General features: G+C 41.1%; 5 protein-coding genes across 6 annotated transcripts; 2 read left to right on the top strand and 3 right to left on the bottom strand.

Moving 5' to 3' along the window:
* Positions 1 to 94: 94 nt before the first annotated feature.
* Positions 95 to 1,976, top strand: LOC116918790 (enhancer of mRNA-decapping protein 3). The gene is made up of 3 exons (XM_045171127.1): positions 95 to 1,094; positions 1,152 to 1,520; positions 1,586 to 1,976. Exons 1-3 carry the CDS (start codon positions 467 to 469, stop codon positions 1,930 to 1,932), a joined length of 1,344 nt encoding a protein of 447 aa, XP_045027062.1. The 5' UTR covers positions 95 to 466; the 3' UTR covers positions 1,933 to 1,976.
* A 1-nt stretch (position 1,977) lies between these two features.
* LOC116918787 lies at positions 1,978 to 7,194 on the bottom strand. The gene is made up of 13 exons (XM_032924557.2): positions 6,528 to 7,194; positions 6,137 to 6,455; positions 5,315 to 6,084; positions 5,112 to 5,257; positions 4,797 to 5,029; positions 4,235 to 4,711; positions 4,031 to 4,138; positions 3,869 to 3,973; positions 3,381 to 3,767; positions 2,908 to 3,259; positions 2,555 to 2,829; positions 2,295 to 2,476; positions 1,978 to 2,230 (listed from the first exon to the last, which is right to left on the bottom strand). The coding sequence occupies exons 1-13, from the start codon at positions 7,058 to 7,060 to the stop codon at positions 2,044 to 2,046; spliced, it is 4,074 nt and encodes a 1,357-aa protein (XP_032780448.2). The 5' UTR covers positions 7,061 to 7,194; the 3' UTR covers positions 1,978 to 2,043.
* Positions 7,195 to 7,570: 376 nt separating this feature from the next.
* LOC116918791 (KH homology domain-containing protein 4) lies at positions 7,571 to 9,787 on the top strand. 2 transcript variants are annotated; one of them, XM_032924562.2, is made up of 5 exons: positions 7,571 to 8,337; positions 8,410 to 8,824; positions 8,924 to 9,076; positions 9,221 to 9,396; positions 9,534 to 9,787. In XM_032924562.2, exons 1-5 carry the CDS (start codon positions 8,049 to 8,051, stop codon positions 9,602 to 9,604), a joined length of 1,104 nt encoding a protein of 367 aa, XP_032780453.2. In that variant the 5' UTR covers positions 7,571 to 8,048; the 3' UTR covers positions 9,605 to 9,787. The 2 variants fall into 2 exon arrangements, with proteins under 2 accessions (XP_032780453.2, XP_032780452.2); XM_032924561.2 differs by having other exon boundaries at positions 9,221 to 9,787.
* Positions 9,777 to 14,637, bottom strand: LOC116918788 (ionotropic receptor 93a). Its single transcript, XM_032924558.2, has 17 exons — positions 14,295 to 14,637; positions 13,655 to 13,807; positions 13,480 to 13,575; positions 13,260 to 13,409; positions 13,032 to 13,137; positions 12,858 to 12,963; positions 12,397 to 12,735; positions 12,094 to 12,294; positions 11,844 to 11,950; positions 11,681 to 11,774; positions 11,453 to 11,608; positions 11,232 to 11,394; positions 10,912 to 11,132; positions 10,665 to 10,845; positions 10,497 to 10,575; positions 10,194 to 10,357; positions 9,777 to 10,118 (listed from the first exon to the last, which is right to left on the bottom strand). The coding sequence occupies exons 1-17, from the start codon at positions 14,602 to 14,604 to the stop codon at positions 10,021 to 10,023; spliced, it is 2,724 nt and encodes a 907-aa protein (XP_032780449.2). The 5' UTR covers positions 14,605 to 14,637; the 3' UTR covers positions 9,777 to 10,020.
* A 205-nt stretch (positions 14,638 to 14,842) lies between these two features.
* On the bottom strand, positions 14,843 to 20,290 carry LOC116918789 (trace amine-associated receptor 8c). Its single transcript, XM_032924559.2, has 9 exons — positions 19,847 to 20,290; positions 18,601 to 18,726; positions 18,373 to 18,489; positions 16,913 to 17,001; positions 16,585 to 16,837; positions 16,386 to 16,499; positions 16,038 to 16,203; positions 15,283 to 15,832; positions 14,843 to 15,217 (listed from the first exon to the last, which is right to left on the bottom strand). Exons 1-8 carry the CDS (start codon positions 20,141 to 20,143, stop codon positions 15,348 to 15,350), a joined length of 1,647 nt encoding a protein of 548 aa, XP_032780450.2. The 5' UTR covers positions 20,144 to 20,290; the 3' UTR covers positions 14,843 to 15,217; positions 15,283 to 15,347.
* Between the last annotated feature and the right edge of the window lie 1,395 nt (positions 20,291 to 21,685).

Raw genomic sequence — 21,685 nt, 5'->3', positions numbered from 1 at the left:
TTTGATTATGCTGTGTGATTCTTTTTTTTCTTCAGGGCTATGGAAAACTTCGTGAACAGCGGGAGCCGTTGATTGTAATCAGAGCATTGCCGCGATTCAAGAGCAACTACTGCCCAACCCTATCGGGAACTTCCCGAACGGAGTGAGGTCCCCTAGTTCTTACAGAGATGTATAATATGCCATTTCAGCCATTCCATTTAACTTGACCATTTTATGTTTCTAGACGTATATTTTTAGTCACACACCAGACTCGACAAGTTGATACCATTCTACCGTTGAAGTATTCCCCCTCCCCCCCTTTTTGTTCCTTTACAAGTTATGGCTTTTGCGTTTCTTTGGCAGACGAAGTTTACCTAACTGTTGGTGTTAGTCCCTGAGAACAATTTTCTGAAAAGTGATAGCGTTTTAACGGCTTTTATCTCAAAACTTTTTAACCACCTGTTTTCTTAATTATAAAACGTATGAAATGAGCGGAAAATATTTAGGCTCGTATGTGTCTGTTGACTGTGGGGAATTGTTTGGTTGTTACCAAGGCCAAGTAAGCAATGTGGATACCTTTAATCAAACAATAACTCTGAAAGATGTTTGGAAAAATGGATTGAAATCGTCTACTGACGATGTCACATTGCTGGCTAAAGAAATACTTAACCTTTCCATCATTCCCTCGCCTAAAGAAGACAAAATAGGAAACAAAGCAGATATTGAGCATTTGGAATCTCAGCAAATTAAAAAAACCAGTGCCAGGGACTCTCCACGCAAATTTGATGCTTATACTAGTTTTTCTTCTCAAACAGCCATGCCAGACACACCAAGCAAGCTAAATAAAATAAAAGGAAGAGTTGGGAAAGATGATGTTTGCTTTGGAACAGATGTCAACATGGAAAAGGATTTTGATTTTGAAACAAATTTGGCTCTCTTTGATAAAAAAACTGTAATGGGAGAGATACAATCGGGAAAACAGCAAGGTCCTCCTCCTGGTCCTGGAACAAGAACAGTGTCCAACTTTAGGCATGATGAAAATGTTCTTGAAACTTTGCCCCCTACATATCGACAAATTCACCTTCCCTCACCATCTGCAAAGGAATTTCTCACTGGTATTTAGCTTTCTATATGATTTTTATTTGAATTTTATACATACATGAGTTTCACAGATGCAGGTCTAGTTGTACCCAGTGCAAGTGCTGAACTTCGCAAAGCTATGCAAGATTCTATGGAGAAACTAGGCATAAGTGTTGAACGGAGATCAGAATCCATAGCTCGGGCTGTTGCAGAGGTTGCCCTACATTTTGTTGGTGGCCCTCACCGTTTGACACCTAAAAACTCTCATCAGAAGCCAGTTGTTGTAGTTCTGTGTGGCAACCATCCAGAAGCTGCAGGTGCTGTCTGTGCTGCTCGTCATTTGGCCACATTAGGAGTTCAGACTGTTGTCTACTTACAAACTTTGACTGTATCACATTATTTGAAGAAAGAAATTGAATTGTACAAACTCACAGGGCAATCAGTCATCAATAATGAAAAACGTAATTTTTTTTGTATGTTTGATTTCCCGTCCAATTTTAATGCTGTAAGATTTTTTCTTTTACAGACTTGCCGTCAGCCTCTGTTGATTTGATCATCGCATCATTACTTCCTCCAACTTGGGTAGGTGGTGACGAAATCCCAAAAATGAAAGGGATCATCGAGTGGGCAAACAAACAGCGTGCTCCAACTATGGCAATCGATCAACCTCCATATGCAGTTATTAACACAATCTCCTGGTTGGATGTTAAATGCACTTTGTCAGCTGACTTGCCATTAGCATACGGGGATCGCGATGGAAAACTGTACCTGTATTCACTCTCTACCCCACGCAAGATTTTCCAGTCTTTAGGTATTGAGTACGATTCACCTTTTGGCTCAAAGTTTGTTATTACTTTACACGAAGCTTGCTGAAAACCACAACCTAAAAGCAAATAAAATCGTTTTGTGTATACGAAGTATTCGAAAGCGTCTGTATTTACAAGGATTTCGGTAATAAAGAAAAAAATTTCTATAAAATAAATGTTACGATGACTTTTTCCAAGATTTTCCCTTGCTCTTGTTCTTGGCACTTCCCTTCATACCTGTCCGCTTCCCTGATTTTGCTTCATTTTCTTTGGATTGCGTAGTAGCTTCCCTCAAATGGACGTGTTCAAATTCATCGCCACTATTAATTTGATCCATATTCACATCCTCAAAGTCCCCTGCATCGCTGCAAAATAATGGAAAACAAGACAGTTAACCTTCCATACCTTACTACGAGATAATAGATCTACCTTGGAAAGGGCGCATCATCAAGAAAAAGCTGAAGAAAAGCTTGCGTCAAATGAGCATTCCCTTTAAGCAGAGGAAGAAGAGCGTTTTTAATATCACTGACATTTGGTGAAGGGCTACTCTCAATTTGCTGAAGTGTTTTTAGAGTTCGCTTGAGCTGCAAAGGGCTATCTTTGAAATGAATCTGTACATTTGGAAGAAAAATATGGAATATTAAATATTAACTTCCACTAACTGCGATAAAAGACATTAGGTAGTTTACCTTCAGTTTTGAGAAGAATTCACGCATTCGAACGTACAAGAAATGTTGAAATTGTACGCCACATTGGGCGGCTGCTTCAGGACTTAAAAAAAGGACAAACTCTTCCATTAAATCCAGGTGATCTTTTAAAATTGACTTCATTTTTCTATACAGTTCCAAAGTCGAGCACGAGCTAGATTGGAAGTGTCCCAAAGTAGTTACGAATTCCTTAAAAGCCAAGGGATTTTGTTGTTCTAGTCGATTTCGAACTTTCATGAAGTATATTTGGGCGTATGCTAATCAAAACCAAGTAGTCGTTATCAGTGAATATAAATAAATTTTATAAATAGAATAAAAGAAAATCAAAGTAATACCATCGCTGCGAGGCTGACTAGGGTCATCGTCAGCCATCCAAGAATCGAGTATCCGCTTGGCGTTGCGCTGATGGCGAATGTGTCGATGAGCAGGACTCCTCCCTTTTGACGGGACAGAATGGGTAAGCAATGGAACCGATGCTAAGAAATCAAAGGAAATAGAGTCTTCCTCATCGTCATCGTCTTCCATGACTACATTTTCATCGACATGCCGGATGTTCAGCGGACTGGAGGGTGGCCTCTCCCCGTCATCTCCCCCGCTATTGCCGGTACCCGTTCCCGAGACATTTTGTCCAAAGGAAGAGAAATTGCCGGTCCCACTATTACAGGACGATGTAGATTTTTTGTTTCCCTATACAAACGCGGGCAACAAGGAAAAAAGAAGAAAGAAGAAAGAAGAAAGAAGAAAGAAGAAAAAGAAAAAAAAAAAAAAGGTGAGCCGAACGCACTTATTTGAATTGTTTCTTTCTTACTTGTGACGATGTATTTGGTCCTCCGACAGTATTACTGGCTTCGCGATCTGCAACCGTTCGAAGTGGAACGGAAGTTTCTGTGCGAATTTTCGAAGGGCCCCAAACATGCATAACATGGGTCGTATTTGAGTCAGGACGGTGGATTATGAAGTAACGCTTTGCCCCTTGGTTAGTGGTTGGACTAGTTCTTCTTTTCTCAATATGAGGACTCGAAGCGTCAAGTGGGTGTTGAGGTTCAGACTCTGGATCGGTTTCAATGGAATCTTGGTGATAAGATGACATGCTTGACATAACAGTTGGCTGAGGCGATACGACTGAGTTTCCATTACACTGACTTTTTTCTATGTGCCCTTCTTGTAAAGAGTTATCAGCTTTGCTGAGGTTAAGCTGGAATTGAACAATTTAGAAAACAACAAAAGAGCAGGATTAAAACATAATTTAAGTGTTCTTGGCAGTGTCTGAGACATTGTTGACGGCGTATACTATACCTGTTCTGGAATCGGGTAAATTTCCGGAGGGGTTTTGCTGATGGTTGAGTGAATATTGTTCCGTTCTTGATTTATGCTCTCCGTTACCTTCTGTGCGACCACGATCTTAAGACATATGCTTCAGAGTACAGGGATTTTATGAGTAATTTTGCTTATTATTACCGGTTCAGAAAGAACATTATCCGTGGAAGAGTTTACAGTTGTATGGTTTAATTTTTTTTTCCGTTTGCGATTTTCTGGAAATGCGCCTTTTCTTCGAACTTGTAACATCTATTATCATTTAGAAATAATAGGTATTTCAGGCGCAAAATACATCATTAAGGAAAAATTTGAACGGGAAAAATTGTCATTATTGAACTAAGATACCTCAGGCGATTGATCGTAACTGTCTTCATCTAGGTAAGATGAAGAGCTATGTTCAGAATCAGCAAGGTTACAATGAATAGGAGAATGAAAGGATTGTACAAGCGCTTGACTAGCTTGTCTTTCACTATTTGCCTGCGGAATCTTACAATCCGCTTTCTTTTTATTCGTTCTCGTCCGGGAATATCTCCTTGGCTTCGGTTTCTTGGTTGCAGGCGTGGGCTTTGCCACAGCGGACTCAGGCGTGGGCGTGTTCTCGTAGAGGAGATAATACGACGATTGGCACTTCGGAACTAAAGACCGTAGCGCGAAAGGATCTTTCCTAGATCGAAGACGTATGCCTTTGTGAATTAACATCAGTTCTCGCCAACGTACTGGTAACATTGATGACGGGACATCACATAGTGGAATTGATGAGTAGCGGTCAAATGGCTGGATGACATGGTTTACAGGTGGGGCTACTTTATTTTTCAGGTAGTACTGAATGGGAAGAGGAAAAAATTAAAGGAAAAATCAAACAATTTATAATTGATTTGCTTAAAAAATAACCAATTTAAGATCTTACTTTAATTGGATTAGAGTCATTTTTGGTTCTTTTGCAGTTGAAAGATTTATTTTTGATCCGAATTCCAATTTGTTTGGCCGTCCAGTGAGGAAGCATGTAGTGAGAAATCATGGAATTAACTAGGTTATCCACTGAGCTCTTCGAACCCTTTAAAAGATCAGCACAAAAAGGGGTAAACTGTTCCATGCCCATAGCTATCAGCTGCTCTTCATACAATGACATTTTGCACGGACCTGTTCCATTTGAAATAATTACAAAGATAGAGTTAAAAAAAAATAAAATTACACTGATACGGCCCTATGATGTTAAACAAACCTGGTACGGACTGAAATATTGCGATTTTAGGAAGTAACTCAGGGTAGAGGAATATACGACTTTCTGCCATCAATTCGACCATTTTTGGATTAAACGGATAGCGGTCAGGGTGTTTGCTCGAACGTTTGAAGAATTTTTTTCTCTCCCTGGAAAATAATGCGAATGAAAATTTGGGTTGAAATACTCCGTAATTTACAGCATACCCACACGTGATGACAGTTCTCTGGAATTTGGTGAGTTCCTCAGGCGGCACCTTTGTCACAACACTCTCCCAATAGTTAACTAGGTCAAGAGCTTCATCTAAGTTGGCAATATCCACTCGTTGTTTTAGAGAAACAAGGTCTTGTAACATGAAACGACACTCTTCTGTTATGCTCTCTAAACCCGATTGCTGAGCAGTTATTAAATGCATTTGTGTGAGTAACTGTACATGCTTCCGCATTTGTTCGTTCAAAAGTAACGTGGCCTCAGGTGAAAGGATCAGTGTTGAAGATACCTCGGTAGGTCCATTTACAGGATCTATCTGAGGAAACATTTCAATTGGTGCACAGTCCAATGTTGGAAAGCTGACAGTGAATGGGAAGTCCTGAACTGGCTCACGGATCGGGATCGGGACAAGCGGCTGTACAATTCCCGTGGGCTTAGCAGGAGTTTTGCTTGTTGATGGCGAATTCGTTTCTAGTTGTACCATAATGTCAGACATAGCTGTCTGGAGAATGTCATCTGCGGGTTCACGAACACGGACAGGCTCGGTGCTTCTTTTGGTGTTTTCTTCGTCGGATGAAGAAAAATCAGCTTCAAAAAGTTCCGATAATAGTTCGCTTACTTCTTTTTTAGTGATTTGGACAGTGCGGTCTGCTCGCAATTCTTCAGCATCCACCTCTTCTTCTTCTTCCAATACATTATATTCTGGGTCCGCATCTTCATCGTCAAGGTTCTCATAGAAGTGATTCGAAGGAGGACAAACAAATTCCTAGAAGGGAATTGTTTAGGTTTGTTTTTTAACTAAAGAAACCCTTATGTACCTTTAAAAATGTTCGCCATTCTTCATTGTCACAATCTGAATCATACATATCAGTTGATATGTCAGGAGGAACAAAAGCCAATTCCAAATGTTCCAACAGAGTGTCATTAAGAGGTAACTTAGAACGAGTTCGAGATCCAATAAGATCATCATGCATTGGTGGTTGTTCTATGGGAAAAGGTCTCTTAAATGGATCAGTACTCTCTGACACACTCTTTGGAAAAGGAGCCAATGAAGATGAAGGAGATCCAATATCACTGGTGTGAGAAGACAAAAAGCTTCCTTCATCGCTGTGATTATCTATGTCATCTTCATTTGGTCTGAAAAAAAAATCACATTTACCAATTGGACTGTTTTAATATTTAAGTATTGTATATTTTATTATTTTTCACCTATACTCATCATCTTCATCTGATGAATCTTCAGGAAAATCCTCTTCCATTAAAATTTGTGTTTCACTAACTTTTTTAGCTGATGTTGGCCAAGCTCTATTTTGGGTTTCAAGCCATTCTTTTGTTTTGGAACGAGTAAGTTTGGGCTGAAAATCCATCTTTAAGCTAGGGTCTAACGAACACTTAAGCATTTCTTGAACACTTTCATTTGCAATTATGTTACGCAGCAGGTGTTTCACATTGTATGTAGTAAGATTTTTTCGCTGGGCAATTTCTTCTAAAATTTCATCTATTGGATTATCTGGATCGGCGAGATAATCTTCCGGGATACGGTTACTGCTTTTTCGAGATTTCTTGGGCGTCTGGGTTTGTACGTCGGCTTGGTTAACTCGTTTCTTTTTGCTGGTCTTTTGGTTCTCGAAGCTATTGTTTTGAAAAATAACTTCTGAATTCACAGAGTTCAGCTGCTCAATCGAATGATGTAAAGCCTGCAGCTCTTCTTCCAATACTTGTTCAGTTTCTTTCGAAGCCATCCTCTTTGGCTTCGTGTTATTTTACATTTACAAAAACAATCACAACTTTAGCTTGTTGTTCCGCCTTCCGCGCCATATTCTTCGGAACTTGGAAGTTGCTGTACTATTTACATTGTTCGCTAGATGGCGTTTGATATCCATTCGACGGGACTCCAGAATTCCAGTCGCGAAAGTGTCATGAAAAAGTATACCAGGACTCCAGAAGGCCGATCGCCTGCAAAATAGCTTTAGCTGCGTATCACGAGCTCCAGGTTCGATAATAATAATAATTAAAAAAAACAAGATTAAGGCGTGGTATTGCACAGCTCAAATAAAAAATCAACGATGAAGATTATTGATTACGCAATAACGACAGCGTCTTAGTTCGTCCTGCGCATGAGGATAAAATCACAGTCATCTTGCCATCGTGCGGTGCCAGCCCATTCGAAATACCGAACAGTACTGGCCTGCCACTGTCAGTGAGACCATATTGAAAAATGAAGAGGTTCTTCAGAAGAACCATCAGGCTCTTTCGGACTTCAATCCCACCCGGATTGAAATCCGACGGAGTTGGGGACAAAAATTCAGACACCCCGTGATCCGAAAGCCAGGTCCTGAAACCCCGAAATGCCTACTCTGATCCAGGGTTATACAGAATATTAATATAACTTTGTCTGATCTATGCCGATCGGCACAGAATCTACCCCAGAGTCATAGATTACTGTAATCTGTGACTCTTGTACCCCGATGGGTCCTTTGTTAATGTGGCTCCACTTATCGGGGTGGATCACCCGATCACAGTCAATCGGGGCCGACGGCCGAGCAAATGGAGCAATAGATCCGACGCATGAAAACTATTAGACTAGACTTGGCAATATTGTATACCCTAAATCCATTCCTTCATCTATCAGTCTTTATAGAGATAGACGACAAATAACAAGAGAATTAAGATCCTCGTTTAGTACCTGCCACAGGGATTATATGTGAATTTTGAGTTCCAATTTAGGTAATGATGGACAAAGTAGAGGACATTAAAAAAAATTTGAATAGCCATCAAAGTTTACAAGCTGCAGCCCAAGCTGCTGCCCAGATTAATGCTCAATTAGCGGCTGAAGGTAAAATTCAACTATATCAACAAAACGTTCAAGCTAATAATGGATACCAGAAGAAGGATAAGAAGCTTAAGACAGGGAGAAAAGATCTTTTCAATGCTGAAGTTGAAATCAATGGTCTTCCTCCTAGAGTACGAAATCTACTCACCAAAGGATACATCCAAGAACAAATCCAGTGGAAATCAAGTAATTTGTGCCAGCTGGATTTGGATGAAATTTTGGTAACATTTTCACATGATATATTTTTTTTAATTGTAGAAGCTGCCTTGTGTACCAAAGGACGCTATGTTTCTCCACATGAAAAACTGGAATTAAATGATGAGAGGCCATTATATATATGTATTCAGGCAGTAGACAAACGTGCTGTTGATGAAGCTATTCATCACATTCAAGATTTCATTGCTGAACACACAGGATCTAGTCCACCACCTCCAATCATATCCCCACCCCTTGTCCCAAATCATCCCCCTCCTCAAATGTCTCTTATAAGAGATAAAGTTTATATTAATCTTGACCATGCACCTGAAGCCTTCAAGATTGTTGACAGAGTGCTTGGTCCTTCTGGTGACAATTTTAACTACATTCAAGCAGAAACTGGAGTGAGTGTGTCATTACAAGGACAAGGAATGAGTCCGTCTAATGCAAGTGATGAACCCCATCATTTATTACTTGAGTAAGTGTCTCTTTATTTTATTTAACTTTTTTTGTTGTTGTTTGTTTTGTTTTTTCATTTGTTGTGAATTTGTGACTAAAGGTGAATTTCATTTTGCAGACATGCTGATCCATCTGCAGTTCAAAATGCCCGGTCGTTGGCGCTAAGTTTGGTTGGAACCCTACAGCAGGACTTCATTCAGTGGCAGAGAGAACAACAAGCATTGCAGCAACAGCAACTAGTTTACACGTTTTCCCAACCCTACTTCGGCGGGTAAATAACCTTCTGTTTGCCTTATGAAACTAAAAGGGAAATTCTGAATTGCAGGTTTGCAGCACTTGAATAATGGCTGATTTTCTAGGGTCGTTAAATGGCTGTGCAGATTATGTGTTTTAATTGCCATTGGCTCTCGCTTAGGTCTTCAGCCCCTAATGGAAATTTCCATTATCCAGCCGTTGCCATGGTATATGGTGTGGAAAATGGCATACCACAGGCTACGACTGCCAGAGCGCCACAGTTGGTACAAACTCAGCGATATACGAGAGGCTTGGCGGGCAAAAGGCCCTCACGGTTCGATTACCAACAATCCACAGGTGTGTTGCCTGTCCAACAAACAACAACGGCTTCTCTTATTGATCCTCATAGGCTGGCGACGGATTATTTTAGACGTTCGAAGGATGTGACTTTGTCTACCAACGCTGGCTAATGTATGAAACCTTTGACTTTACAGGGCTTGATTTAGCTGTTTCACACCAGCCAGAAAACAAACGACCGAAAATCTCTCATATGGCCTACTCTTGATCGTTTTCGATTTATTATGCTACAGATTTCTTTTCATGTCGTCGACCATGTTATGTATCGGGTCCTCGTTTTAAGTCCGAACGCTGACATAACAAACTCGCAGTAGTGAAATTGTGAGCCCAACGATATGCTTGTCTCTTCTCACGGGTTATTTTCCGAATACAGCCAATAATGTGGTTTGAAGATTTTATTAGTAATAATTCATTAGGGTAGTTTTTGTCTTAGTAATAAATTAATGATCGCGTAATTCGGAAATGTGCGGTTCAAATCTACTCATCGTGAGGTTCCACGTCAAGATGATGCTTATATAGTACATCGTAATAGATGACGACTTCTTTCTATGCCAATGGTGAGGTTGCAGTTACTTTCATACGTCTCTTGTTTCAAATATTGTGCGAACTTATTGGTTGTCCAGGTTAGTTCAGATATGGACGTATAACTTCGCTCTCTCGTTTTTCTTTACTGCGGTGGATCAGTCTTTCAATAATGAATGAAACGGCTGCCAAACCACAACCTATGCAATACGCAAATATCCATTCAGTATTTGTAATCATATTAAGATGAGGATAGGCTTTGGTTTTTCTTATACCAAAAAATAGGACGTAGAAGGATCCTTGCATATCTGCCACGCTGATGGCTTGAATGATTTCTCCGTCACTACCTCCTGTGGCTGTTTCGGAACAACGATCAGCTGACGGCCAGAATTCTTGACGCCAATGTTCAATGAGTCCACCTCTTTGCATGTAGATAATCCTGTGGATGACGCGCATAATTAAATTATTATATAGTACAGGGCGGTTTTTTCCTTCTTAATCAGGAAATGCGTGTGGACCAACAGTCAACATGCAGCTTCTCAAAAGACCGATGCAAAACAACGCCAAATAATGCTTACTCCAAATTGACTCGCTCTAAGATGGGAGAATCTCTGGGGAAAGCCAAAGCAACTTGTTGCAAGAAGAAATTTTCGGTTCCTAAGAATAAGTTCAGTTCAATTCCGGTTCCATCACATCAATAAGATTGATTCAAGCGCTCTAGTGATTGCGGATTCGCAAAAACAAACCTAAGGAGAAATCGCACGAATTTGTTTTGACGAAGTCCTGTTTCATTAACCATTGAAGATTAGTTTTCCATTCGATGTAAACGTGCTTTTGATTACGGATCATGTCCAATAGTATATCGTCCGCCAAGTCGTGCAGGATTGCACCTTCGTAAAGGTCCCTGTACAATTTTTCGTCCGACGTCTGGTAAAGCCAAATAACATGTAAATTCGCTGTTCGGCAAATTAGTACAGAGAACATTAAATGTACCTTGAGAAAATCTTCGAGAGCCGTGCCACGAAGGATGCCCCAGGTGAGAGAACCTTTATTATCGATCAGATCCTGCAGGGTGTTGATAGGATTGGTGTAGGTCGGGAATGTCAGAAAGGCGACAAGATTACCCGAATAGGCGGTCAAAACAACAATTACGAATAGCCAAAAGAAACCCACTACCATGCGACCGCTCAGGGCAACCGGCATTTCTCGTTGACCTAACATTCAAAGAAATATGTGTCAATATTCGTTCCCAGAGGAACCATTTTACCATTAAAAAAACAAAAAAAATAATTATCGCATAAAAATCGTCTTACCTTGAAACAATAAGGCGCCAATACAATACCAAATGTTGTACCAAATGCTAAATATAGGCGATCCAGGACGATCTGGATAGAAATCATAGAAAGGCGTGATTTTATTAAAGGCCCAGATCAAGGGGCCAGCGCCTAATGTCATGGCAAAAATGGTAATCCAGGCCTGTGCGAATTCGGATATTTGAATTATCATTATGTTTGAAACATTATTTTATTCTCACGTTCGGTGTATATGGTTGAATGAACAGGTATGCACGACTCAACTGCTTAGGGCGGGCAAACATGAAAGTAAAGGGCTGAGCGTCTAGCGACATACTGAAATTGACAGCACTCATTCGATCGGCCGTAACGGTAAATCCCGCACCGGCAAATGCTACCTGTAGTTATGAAACGAAGAGTCGAATAATTATGATTACACAGTCATATGTAACACGTGAGTTTGCACGCACCGATCCCGTGCGAACTTGTTCCACCATGCCAGTCCAGCGGCTGAAACTTAGACGTGAGCCCCATTTACCGTCAGCAGGCTCCACGACATTGATACTACAACAGTTAAAATTCATTTGCTATTTAGACTTAAGCAACATTTGGCGTACGAATATGTAAGAAAACCTGAAATTGAGACGATTGCCCAATTCTTTTGCTAATTCCAAAACCAAACCAGTATGACGTATCACTTTGCCGTTTCTGTCCCGTTCAAAAATTTGCCAGGGGGGGAACTGTTAAATAACAGTATTTTATTTCTGATTAATGCACACGGTGCAGGATGAGAAGCGGTTACGATCCGTGTTTTTATTGGTGCAGGCTGAACGGCATGCATGTTTGTTACTTAAAAAGGAAGAAGAGATCTACAATAGTTTACCTCCATAGTCGTAACATTGATGACTCGTTGGCGGAGTCCTCCAGTGAAATGTGGAAAGAAATCATCATAGACGACAAGGCCATGTGCTGCGTCCCAACTGGCAACATCCAACAGCGTTGGCTTTTTAGTCTCTTTGATTTCTACAGCCGTTATGTTCCATGCCAACCAATTGCTGCATTTTTTTGTGTTTTTCCAAATATTCTGTAAAAAAGCATTTTTTTTTTGGGGGGGGGAGGAGGAAATAACGATCAAGCTGTTAGGGAAAAGAAGCAATGGATGCAAATAGAATTGAATGAATCCAACCTGCAGAGTTTGAAAGACATCATTTCGTCTGTCACCAGCCGAAGGTTTTGATCTACTCCAATCATCTTCAGTCGTCTGAAAGTAACGAGTCTCTTCTGACCGAATCACCTGATGAAGAGCATTCACGTATGCCTCGAGCAAACGAGAACTGTAGCATGAGAGGTTGTTTTGTTCATCTTTCGATGACGTAGAATCGCTTGCACCAGCTTCCGAGGCGTTGTACAAAAACGATATGTTTTGACCGTCCTCCACAGTTGGCAGGAAAATAGATGGATCAATCGAATCAGTTACCAAGAATAGCCATTGGGAGTATGGATTCACCATTCCGATGTCATTAGCCTGAAATTCAAATGTGTGTCATTATAAACCGATTTCTATGCAAGCGCTATGAAAGTGAACTAATGAAATAGAAATCATAGGTTAACAGTAATAATAAAAGAAATCTTTCGGAATCAGCATACCGCGTCAAAGGCCCACAGAGCAGTTTCTTGTCTAGCCACCATGATGAAATTACGGCCTTTAGGTCTAACTTGTAAATTCAACAACTGACTTTCGAAATTTTTTTTCCTGAAAATGAGAAATGAGAGAATTCATCAACTGAATGGCGAACCATCTACGGAATAGAAAAATTTTACCTTAGCGCAACCGGACCGCGGAGTTTGACGACGGTTAAGGCAAGAGAATGTTTGTGTAAAACCGGGCGACTCAAACTGTCGACCAGCATATCGAATAGTTCTTTATCTAAAAGGTTTTTTGTTTAAAGTAACACATCATTAACCTGTATGTTTACCTTTGATAGTCACCCTGGTTTCAAAGCTAAGCCTATTTATTTAAATGAATACCCATTTAAGGGGAAAATTTACTTGTGTTTTCTTCAGCAATAATGACGGCTTCTTTCCAGTCAAGTGTCTCACTTAAACGCAAATCGGTAAAGATCTGAGGCAGTTCTCCTCCAGCTTTCATTACAGGAACCATCAAAACTGCCCAACGAGTGATTCGGGGACAATTATTACCTGTCATTACAAAACCATACATCAGTTAAATCTAAGCTCAGCAATTTGGTTTTAAAAAGCTTGTCCTGACTTGTGATGGCAATGTGAATGACTGGCAAGCTGATGAGACTTTTGTCAAAACGAGTAAGAACTTCACAAGGTAAAATAGACAGGACAGTATTGATGTCTAAATGAAAAAAATAAATAAATAAATAATACTTTTCAGTTTTTTCCATCTTACAATGATCCATAACAAAGAATTTTACCTGGGGTCAGTTTATCATTTGGGCTAAAAAAGGTAATACTGAAATTCTGTTGGCGGAGATATTCCAGTTCAGGGCTAACTGGAAGGTTAGTGATATCGAAAATTTTCGTGAACGTCTGCAGGTCTCCAATGAAGTTCTTATCCAACACCACACCTTGAAAGTAATGTAATTCTTTTTAGCAACCACGCCTTACTATACAGCCATGCTTGAAAATTTTCCCAGATGTGTATTTGACACATCATTTTGTCAGACACTAATGCAAGACTGGCTTATACAGAATGTGATGAACGTATGCCCTCACTCCTGTGCGGTTTAAATCTAACTGGATGGAAAGTGAAAACAAACATGGACGCCGCCCGCAGAGTGCATTCGTAAAGCAGTGGGGTACGCGTTCGTTTCACTTTTCAATTCTCAATTTCTCATTTCCTCTATAGAGCTTAGAGCATTTGTGGTCAAGAAATTTTGGTTTTCCATCTCCTCCCGAAAATAACCGTTAGACTAGGGTGCTTTCACGTCTCAGAAAAAAATTGGTCATCACTTATCAATGAATAAACATTCCTGTAAACGCAAACTGTAATCTGCTTTGCTTGGCATGTTTTTTCTTAATTTAACCATTGCAAAATTATTTGGAAATCATTACCTAAGGTGATGTTGCTAGTCCGATATGGTCCGATGTTTGTATCATCGTCCTTAGTTCTGTTACCCCGTAACAGAAACTTAATGTAGTCTTTCATAGTTTCTACCTGTACGACGGAACGTTTTACGACTTTGTGCTTGTTGTGCTTGTTGAAAAGAGCGCTACAGTCTCCATTGTCGCAGCTAATCGGGACCAATTTCGCATCGTCGAGAAACCAGCGTTCGTCTGGTCGAAATTCAGAGTACAATTCGTAATAAGCCGATCGGACACGGATGCTGGTGCTTGCCAGCAGCAAAAGGACGCAGAACAACATAACGTCTTGATAGGAGAGATATTTCTGTCCGAATGGGATTGAAACGGATGCGTCCTGCTCATATAGTAGCTTCCAACCCACATTTAGAAGCTGCGTTGCAATAGACCAACCTGTTTCATCATTGATGAATTGGATACGGAGAAGCATCACAAACCGTTGCCACAACATAAGCTTTATTACTACTACCCCCTGTTTTAAAAGAAGATGAATAGAAATAAAAAAAGACAAAGAAATTAAATTACAGCCGTCAGAAATCAGTATGTATTTGTTTGTATTTACATCACGCCAAATATATATTGTTTCGTGGAACAGAAACTGCCACGATTCCAGAAAGAGGAAAAGATAGCTAAGCATTTGTCATTACTGAGTTAATTTTTCAAGAAAAGCTGGTAGAAAGGGGAGCGAATTCATCAGCAATCAACGTGCGAGGAGAGAAGGTAGCAAATCGGGGAATTGTAAAATCAATCTTCAAAAGAAGCAAATTTCCAATATTAATGTAACTTGATGATGCATGTTGATAACGATGTCAACTACTTTCCAAGGGCTACAACGAGCTGAGTAGATCAACCGAATATAAAGAGGATAAGAGCCTTATTGCGCCTCACATAGACGTCTGGGAAAGGAAAAAGGGGATCAATGCCAAAATTGATTTATTTTTTATTATTCCCCGGCCATTACCTTTTGTTCGCCGTAGTAGTCGTTTCTTTTGAAATTCAAAAGGCACGTCTGGATGTCGGTGTCTCTCAGACGTGCCAGTTGCCAACTGGCGGTTTCCCGTTACGACGTTTCTCCTGCTGATACGACATCGCAACCGATGTTCGTGTTGGGTCCAGCACTCGACTCGGCTGGTTACTGCAGAGGTCATTTTCTTCGTCATCGTCATGGTTACGCTGCAACCTATGTAAATGATGCAGTGAGCTGGAAGAAAGACTCCGCTCGAGAATCTCGCTCCAAATTCGCTCGTCGTGGTCCACAGCTCCGATGGATCGGCCCGGCGAGCAGCACGGAGACGCTACCACCTGAACAGAAGCCTTGACCGATGGAGGTGGCGGAGGTGGTAAAATGTTAGGCAGGTACTGGACGCCACGTATGGGCGTCGTGGGACCGGTAACGGGTGAATTGGGATGCGGCTTGGGTTGCTGCCGTTCTATGCTGGGATGAATCTCGCAAGATGGGCCGGCTAGGCCGTTGACGGTCGATATCTCCGTTGCCCACGTAGACGATCGCCCTGTCGAAGCCAAGCAAATGGGAGATTAGGGACTACCACGATGCAAAGACTGAAACAGGTTAACACCCGAACTTTTGCGGTCTCTAACTATAGTGACGCAAACGGTTCTCAAGAGTCTAGGGTTTCAGGGCCAAGTGCACCGTAGCCAATAGGTGAAGAAAACAAAAAAAAAACAAACAAATTAAGTAAGGAAAACCCCGCGTACTTGTGGGTTGTGAGTAATTGTTGGTGTAGCAGCAGGAGCAGGCCATTGAGAGTATATGTCGGACGCCATCTCTAATCGGCGGACAAAGCAGCCAACAGAGTAAAGGGTTCCAAACGCCCAGACTCAGTGAGCTCCAAGTGATCACAAAGTCCAACCACGGCACGACCTTAGAAAATCCAAATCGTATAACATTCGTGCAACAATAGCTAAACCACGTTGCGCATCATCGATTGGACCATCATCTTCTTTGTATAGTTGTCGATTTCTCAACTTTGATTGATTTTCTTCCACCCTTTTTCTTTTTTTCATTTTAAAAATGAAGAACGTGGAGAACCAATGAAACTTTACCTCGTTGCCCAGACACGCGACGATGATTTGCTTAATGATCCATGGCGTGGAGTTGATAATGAATGCCAAAGACATGGTTGCAACGGACCGAGTCACAGCCTCCTCCACCTTCACCTTTTTTTCACGATAAAAAAAAAAAGAAAAATATTATTATGTCGCAACGATCGATAGTCAAAAATAGATTTGTGCGAAACCTTACGTTGCAATACCCTTCGGTACAGTGATCGTTACACTCGTAACGAGTAGATTTGACGATATGAGCGCCTTGCCCTGGCAATGTAACAGTCCTCATCGTCGTCGGAACTAATCGTTGACTACTGTTGTGCGAATGGAAGACGGTACCATAGACGTAAAGTAAAATCATGGTCGTCGGAAAGTAGAGCAAGCAGGTGCTGACCAACATGAGAACGCCCGTTTGAGGTACCGGAGCACAACCGGCAAGTCCTTCGTTGCTGTAATAAGAAGAAATTGACAACAAATAACTTTTCTTTTGTTATGCTAAGCATAGGTAGAAGATTGGAGACTACCTATAGTCGAAGGCTCTGTAGGGCAATACAATTGAAGTATAGTAGGCGAAGGAGAGACCCCAAGTTGATCCCGCCACCCAGACGCAAAGCTACGCGGAGTAACATTTCAATGTGGAAAAATTAGCACACAATTTGAATGGCAAATTGAAATAGTCAATCGATAAATAAGAAAGTGGCACATAGAGGGCAATACCGATTTGTAACATCATTAGCGGGCCGTACAGGAATGGAATTTTTGACAACGGGACGAAGTGCTTCAGGCGAATTTGAATGGAAACCAAATAAAGAACTGAATCTATTTGACTTATTTAATCGTGTGACGCAAATATGTATAGTTCACTACTGCTTTTGTCTTTGCATTGTTACTTATTCGATATCTTGCCATCGATTATTCAGTAGCCGCCAGTAAACTCAGTCCTTTTAATAATAGTTGAATATTAAAAGAAAAAAAAGTAAAAACGTGGATTTTATTTCTACCTCTTGGGTTAATACAGCTTTTACTTCTTGTACTAGCCTACGTGTTTTATTTTTTTTTTTTTTTAAGAAAATACAATAAATAAATGTTCCATACAAATTGTTTTTTCATTTATTCCGTCCCACAATTTCCATATCCTTTTCCCCGCTGACTAGACATGTTGGACCACTTCCAAGTATCACATAGCATAAATAAACTACGGCACCATCGCCTTTTCTTATTTCATTCTAGACATTTTCTCTCAGTTTCGTGAGCACCACATACTTGATGCGCTTCCTGTTCTATCGCCAACGACCGTCCTCCCTAACGGGCGCACTATTTCGCAGTTATTGTCATCATTTTCTTGTCTTTCCCCCATCCCTCTTATATTTGATTTATAATCACCCGCGAATACGGGGTGCAGTTAAGATACATTGACTCTATGTACGCAAGCTCTACCCATAATACTTGGCCCGAGACCTGCTGACTTGTGCGTACTGCGTTTTTCATTGTTGTTGGTTATTAGCGTTAGTGATGCTTGTAGAGAGTATCAATAACCATCGAAATGAAAGTCGTAAGAGAAAAATACAACAAAACAAAAACAAAGAAACCAAAAAAAAAAAACAAAAAAACCAAAGAAACAGAAACAACAACAAAAAAGACGTATGGATATATGCGGTGTGGCTGTCACGGAATAAATCACATTTATCTTTACGAGTGGGGGCGTGCAATTATTATTATTAATCTTTTTTTCTTGCACGCTCTCCCATTCATCGGCGGCTGTTCATATTACCAGGGCGAATTATGATTTGTTTTTCGTTCTCAGTCAAGTGGCAATTTCTCATCGTCATCATCTGAACGGCGCAAGTATAGACTATTCTTTCTGGTCTTGTTTTATAGCTTCTCTATCTGTCGCATTTAAAAAAAATATTGTCTAGACAAGTAACAACAGTGATATATTGGCACTGGCAGTGGGTGTAATATCGATATTTTGTGAAATGCCTACCTTGGACGAGGCTAGTTGCAGGTATCGATGCCGGCGAGTAGCGAAGATGTAACGATCCAAAGCCACCAATATCCATAAGATGGAACTGTGCTGATTCAGTGAGCCCAGCAGTACTGCCTATTGAAGCATTTAATTTATACAACTGTTAACTGAGTTATTCCTTTTCCTTGTTGTAAAAATTCTCGTTGATCATCAAATGCAATGAGGGCCGTCACTGTCGAAACTTACTTGTATTTGGCAGAGAAGAACTCCGTAGGGCCAGCAGCCTATCAAGCTCGGGTAGATATTCCACGCGGTGACTAATAACCCGGTAGCTACGTGATTGGTAGCGATCGATGTCAGTAAACAGCGTGTCTGTGTCGGAAGGTGAACGCAACGAGAAACAACAGGAACGACGACGACAACATCAGCCGGGACGTTGAAACGCACCAAAATTCCCCATCCATCGATCAAGACAGGAATAGGGTGCAACGGCACATAGAGGGTAGCAAACAAAACGAACCAAATGCTTTCAAAGTTGATATAGCTGCTACTGGCAATCTATGATGTGAGTACGCAAACAAGCCGGTACCGACTAGACTAATGTCATTGAGATGGTCTTAATTGATGACGAAGCGTGAGTCGATTAATCAATCGACAAAGAAAAGGCTGGCCTCTACTGATGGCTACCATCGTTCAAGGCTCGTTTTATATCCAAGCGAGTGAATACATGAGGTAGCGACTACCATTCAGAATGGTGGAAGTCTCCCAAAAAAATCGATAACGAAAACTACGAAGAAAAATTACGACTTTTTATTTGAGCTTCAAATGCTATTTGAGTTTGAAATGCTATTTGGAAGTAGTCCGATGGATAAGAAGTAAAATGTTCAAACGAGCTCGACCAACCACAAGATTTTGACGAGTAGTCGTTTCATAAATGCCCACTAAATCAAGTTAAAAGTATGGGCTATTTTTACTGTGCCAGGGGCTGCGATTCTCTCTCTCTCCCCACCCATGAAACTAAGGTCAATACAAAGTTTGGCATTCAAACGATTTGCCGCATCAAACGTCCCATCATTTTCGAAAAGCAATTTCTTCCTCCCCCCCCCCCTTTTTTTTTTTTCCTTCTTTCATCCGTTCTCCGAAATCGAAGGGAGACAGAGAGAGGGAGAGAGAGAGAGAACCGAGAAGGAAAAAAAGACTAACTCAATCTGAACATTATGCAGATTGCTCTGTTCGGGCGACTTAACGTTAGCAATCATCAGAGCTGCCGAAAGGGGCGTATTTACTTCTAGTATTAGGCTACAGCCTGAGGATTTGGTCTGAAACTTGTGCGTCTGGGCAATGCTCAACGTGCCCGCCATGATAAATGGCTGTCTGAGAAAGCAATGATGGGTCTTTTATAACTTTCCGACCGGGAGAGAGAACGGAAAGGCCGAGAACGAGAATAGACATGCTATAAAACAGTGCGCATAGAATAGGCTGGAGGACAAACTTGGAATTGAAGGATTCCGGCCGAGTATTTACAGTTGACGGCAAGGGCGAGGATCAAGTTGCCCGAGATTAATCCACACGTGACGATGACTACGACGGCGCATCGGAAAAGGTCGTAGCCAGAAAGAGATGTCCCAGTGGCTAGCATCAACCCCCAATCACGAGACTGGGCCGTGCTGGACGATGGCGACAACAAAGAAGACGCATTGCTGCTAATGACCGTCTTGCTCACGTCATGGATATTGGACCATTGGCAACTCTGATTGTACACGGTCGGCGAGTACATCAACGGTACCATCGCAAACGAAACGCACCGCAAATGACGGTACTATCTTATTGTTGTTGAGTCACAACACCTCACCGCAAGCACCATTGTAGGATGGCAAACGACAAAAGTGTCGCAAACATTAGAGGCCGGAGCCTCGTCAATGACTGAGGTCCTGGATGTCCTGCAGGCCTGATGTAGCCATAGAGGGAGCCCACGGCGACGACGCCGACTCCGAAACGTCCCAATTTTCTTTACACAGTGAGAATGCTGGGAACGATTCGTTTTTCAAGTGCGTTGCGCTGCACATGCTTGTATGTGACACAACTTTCGATATCTGCACTCACCCGAAAGACAATGGCGATGCCAGAATGATTATGTAAGAACTATAACATTATTCTGAAAGCTTTAACTCTAAAGCTGGGACAGGGTGACGGACGATTTTGATTGGCGAATTTATTGTTCAACGGCTTGAACATTTTGACAGACTAGATCTTAGGGAGTCATAAGTCTGGAGACTTATTATTACGTATGGTGATGGTCGAGCTCAGTTCAAGATCAAATGTTATTAGACGAGCTGGATGGTTGTGCGGATGAAAAGAGACAGTTGGATAGCGCAGGCAAGAGAAAGAACGAGAGTTGGACGAGAGCGAGAAAGACAAGGGTTTAGTTGCATCTAGATGGAATCAGATTTCCCACTAGCTCGTGTATACAGAACCATGGAAGACTATGGCACTGGGAAGCGACAGCTCGGACGGCAGTATAACAAAGAGTTTCAGTTTTATCTCTACCCCTCTCTCTCTCTCTTGTAAGGAAAACATGAAAAAGGAAAGGAAGAAAGTGGAAGCTCTTTCCACCATCGTTCGAAACAAAAAGCGATCGAAGATATATACCAAGACGGAGTCCACACGGAAGGAAGGACATGAATGTATAGATTCTTCATCCTTGTAATGCTAGGTCTATACTATTTCTTGCGGCAGACCGAGCAAGACTACTGCATCACTACGTAGAACGAATCATGCAGAACTGTAGGGGGAAAAAAAAAAGACAGTCTGATGCTATGGAAATGATTCACAAATCACAAGGAATGGTGGTCGATTAAGGAAATGCTTAAGACGAAACATATTGCTAGAAATCTCGAATAGAAAAACGGCAAATAGAAGTCCGTATGCTTAAGCCTAGGTTTTAAATACAATAACGTGAATTTACGTGCATTGTCTCTATATAGTCTGACCTAATGTTACAACGAAGAAGTTTACAGCCAGAAGAGGTGGAGAAAAATGGATATGAAATCTGCATCATTTGTTGTACGTTTCACTTTTGGACATTGGTAAACAAATAAAATGTAAATAAATTGATGAGTTGCCAGTTGCTTGGTTACAGTAGTTAACGTGCAAAAAAATGTTTCCTCAACGGTAGTGTTCGTAAATGAGATAGAGCGATACGAAGAAATTGCTATAGCATTTGAGTTAAGACCTGTAGACGATGTAGCGATCGAATCTATCAGGTTTCACGTGCAGAATAAGCAGCAAAATAACAAATTAATTGATGTGAACACGTCTGCGTATCAGTATT

This window comes from Daphnia magna, linkage group LG3, assembly GCF_020631705.1.
Source record: "Daphnia magna isolate NIES linkage group LG3, ASM2063170v1.1, whole genome shotgun sequence".
NCBI classification, from domain to species: Eukaryota; Metazoa; Arthropoda; class Branchiopoda; order Diplostraca; family Daphniidae; genus Daphnia; species Daphnia magna.
The sequence above is the reverse complement of the archived record's forward strand: the minus strand, read 5'-3'. Positions and strand labels throughout refer to the sequence as shown.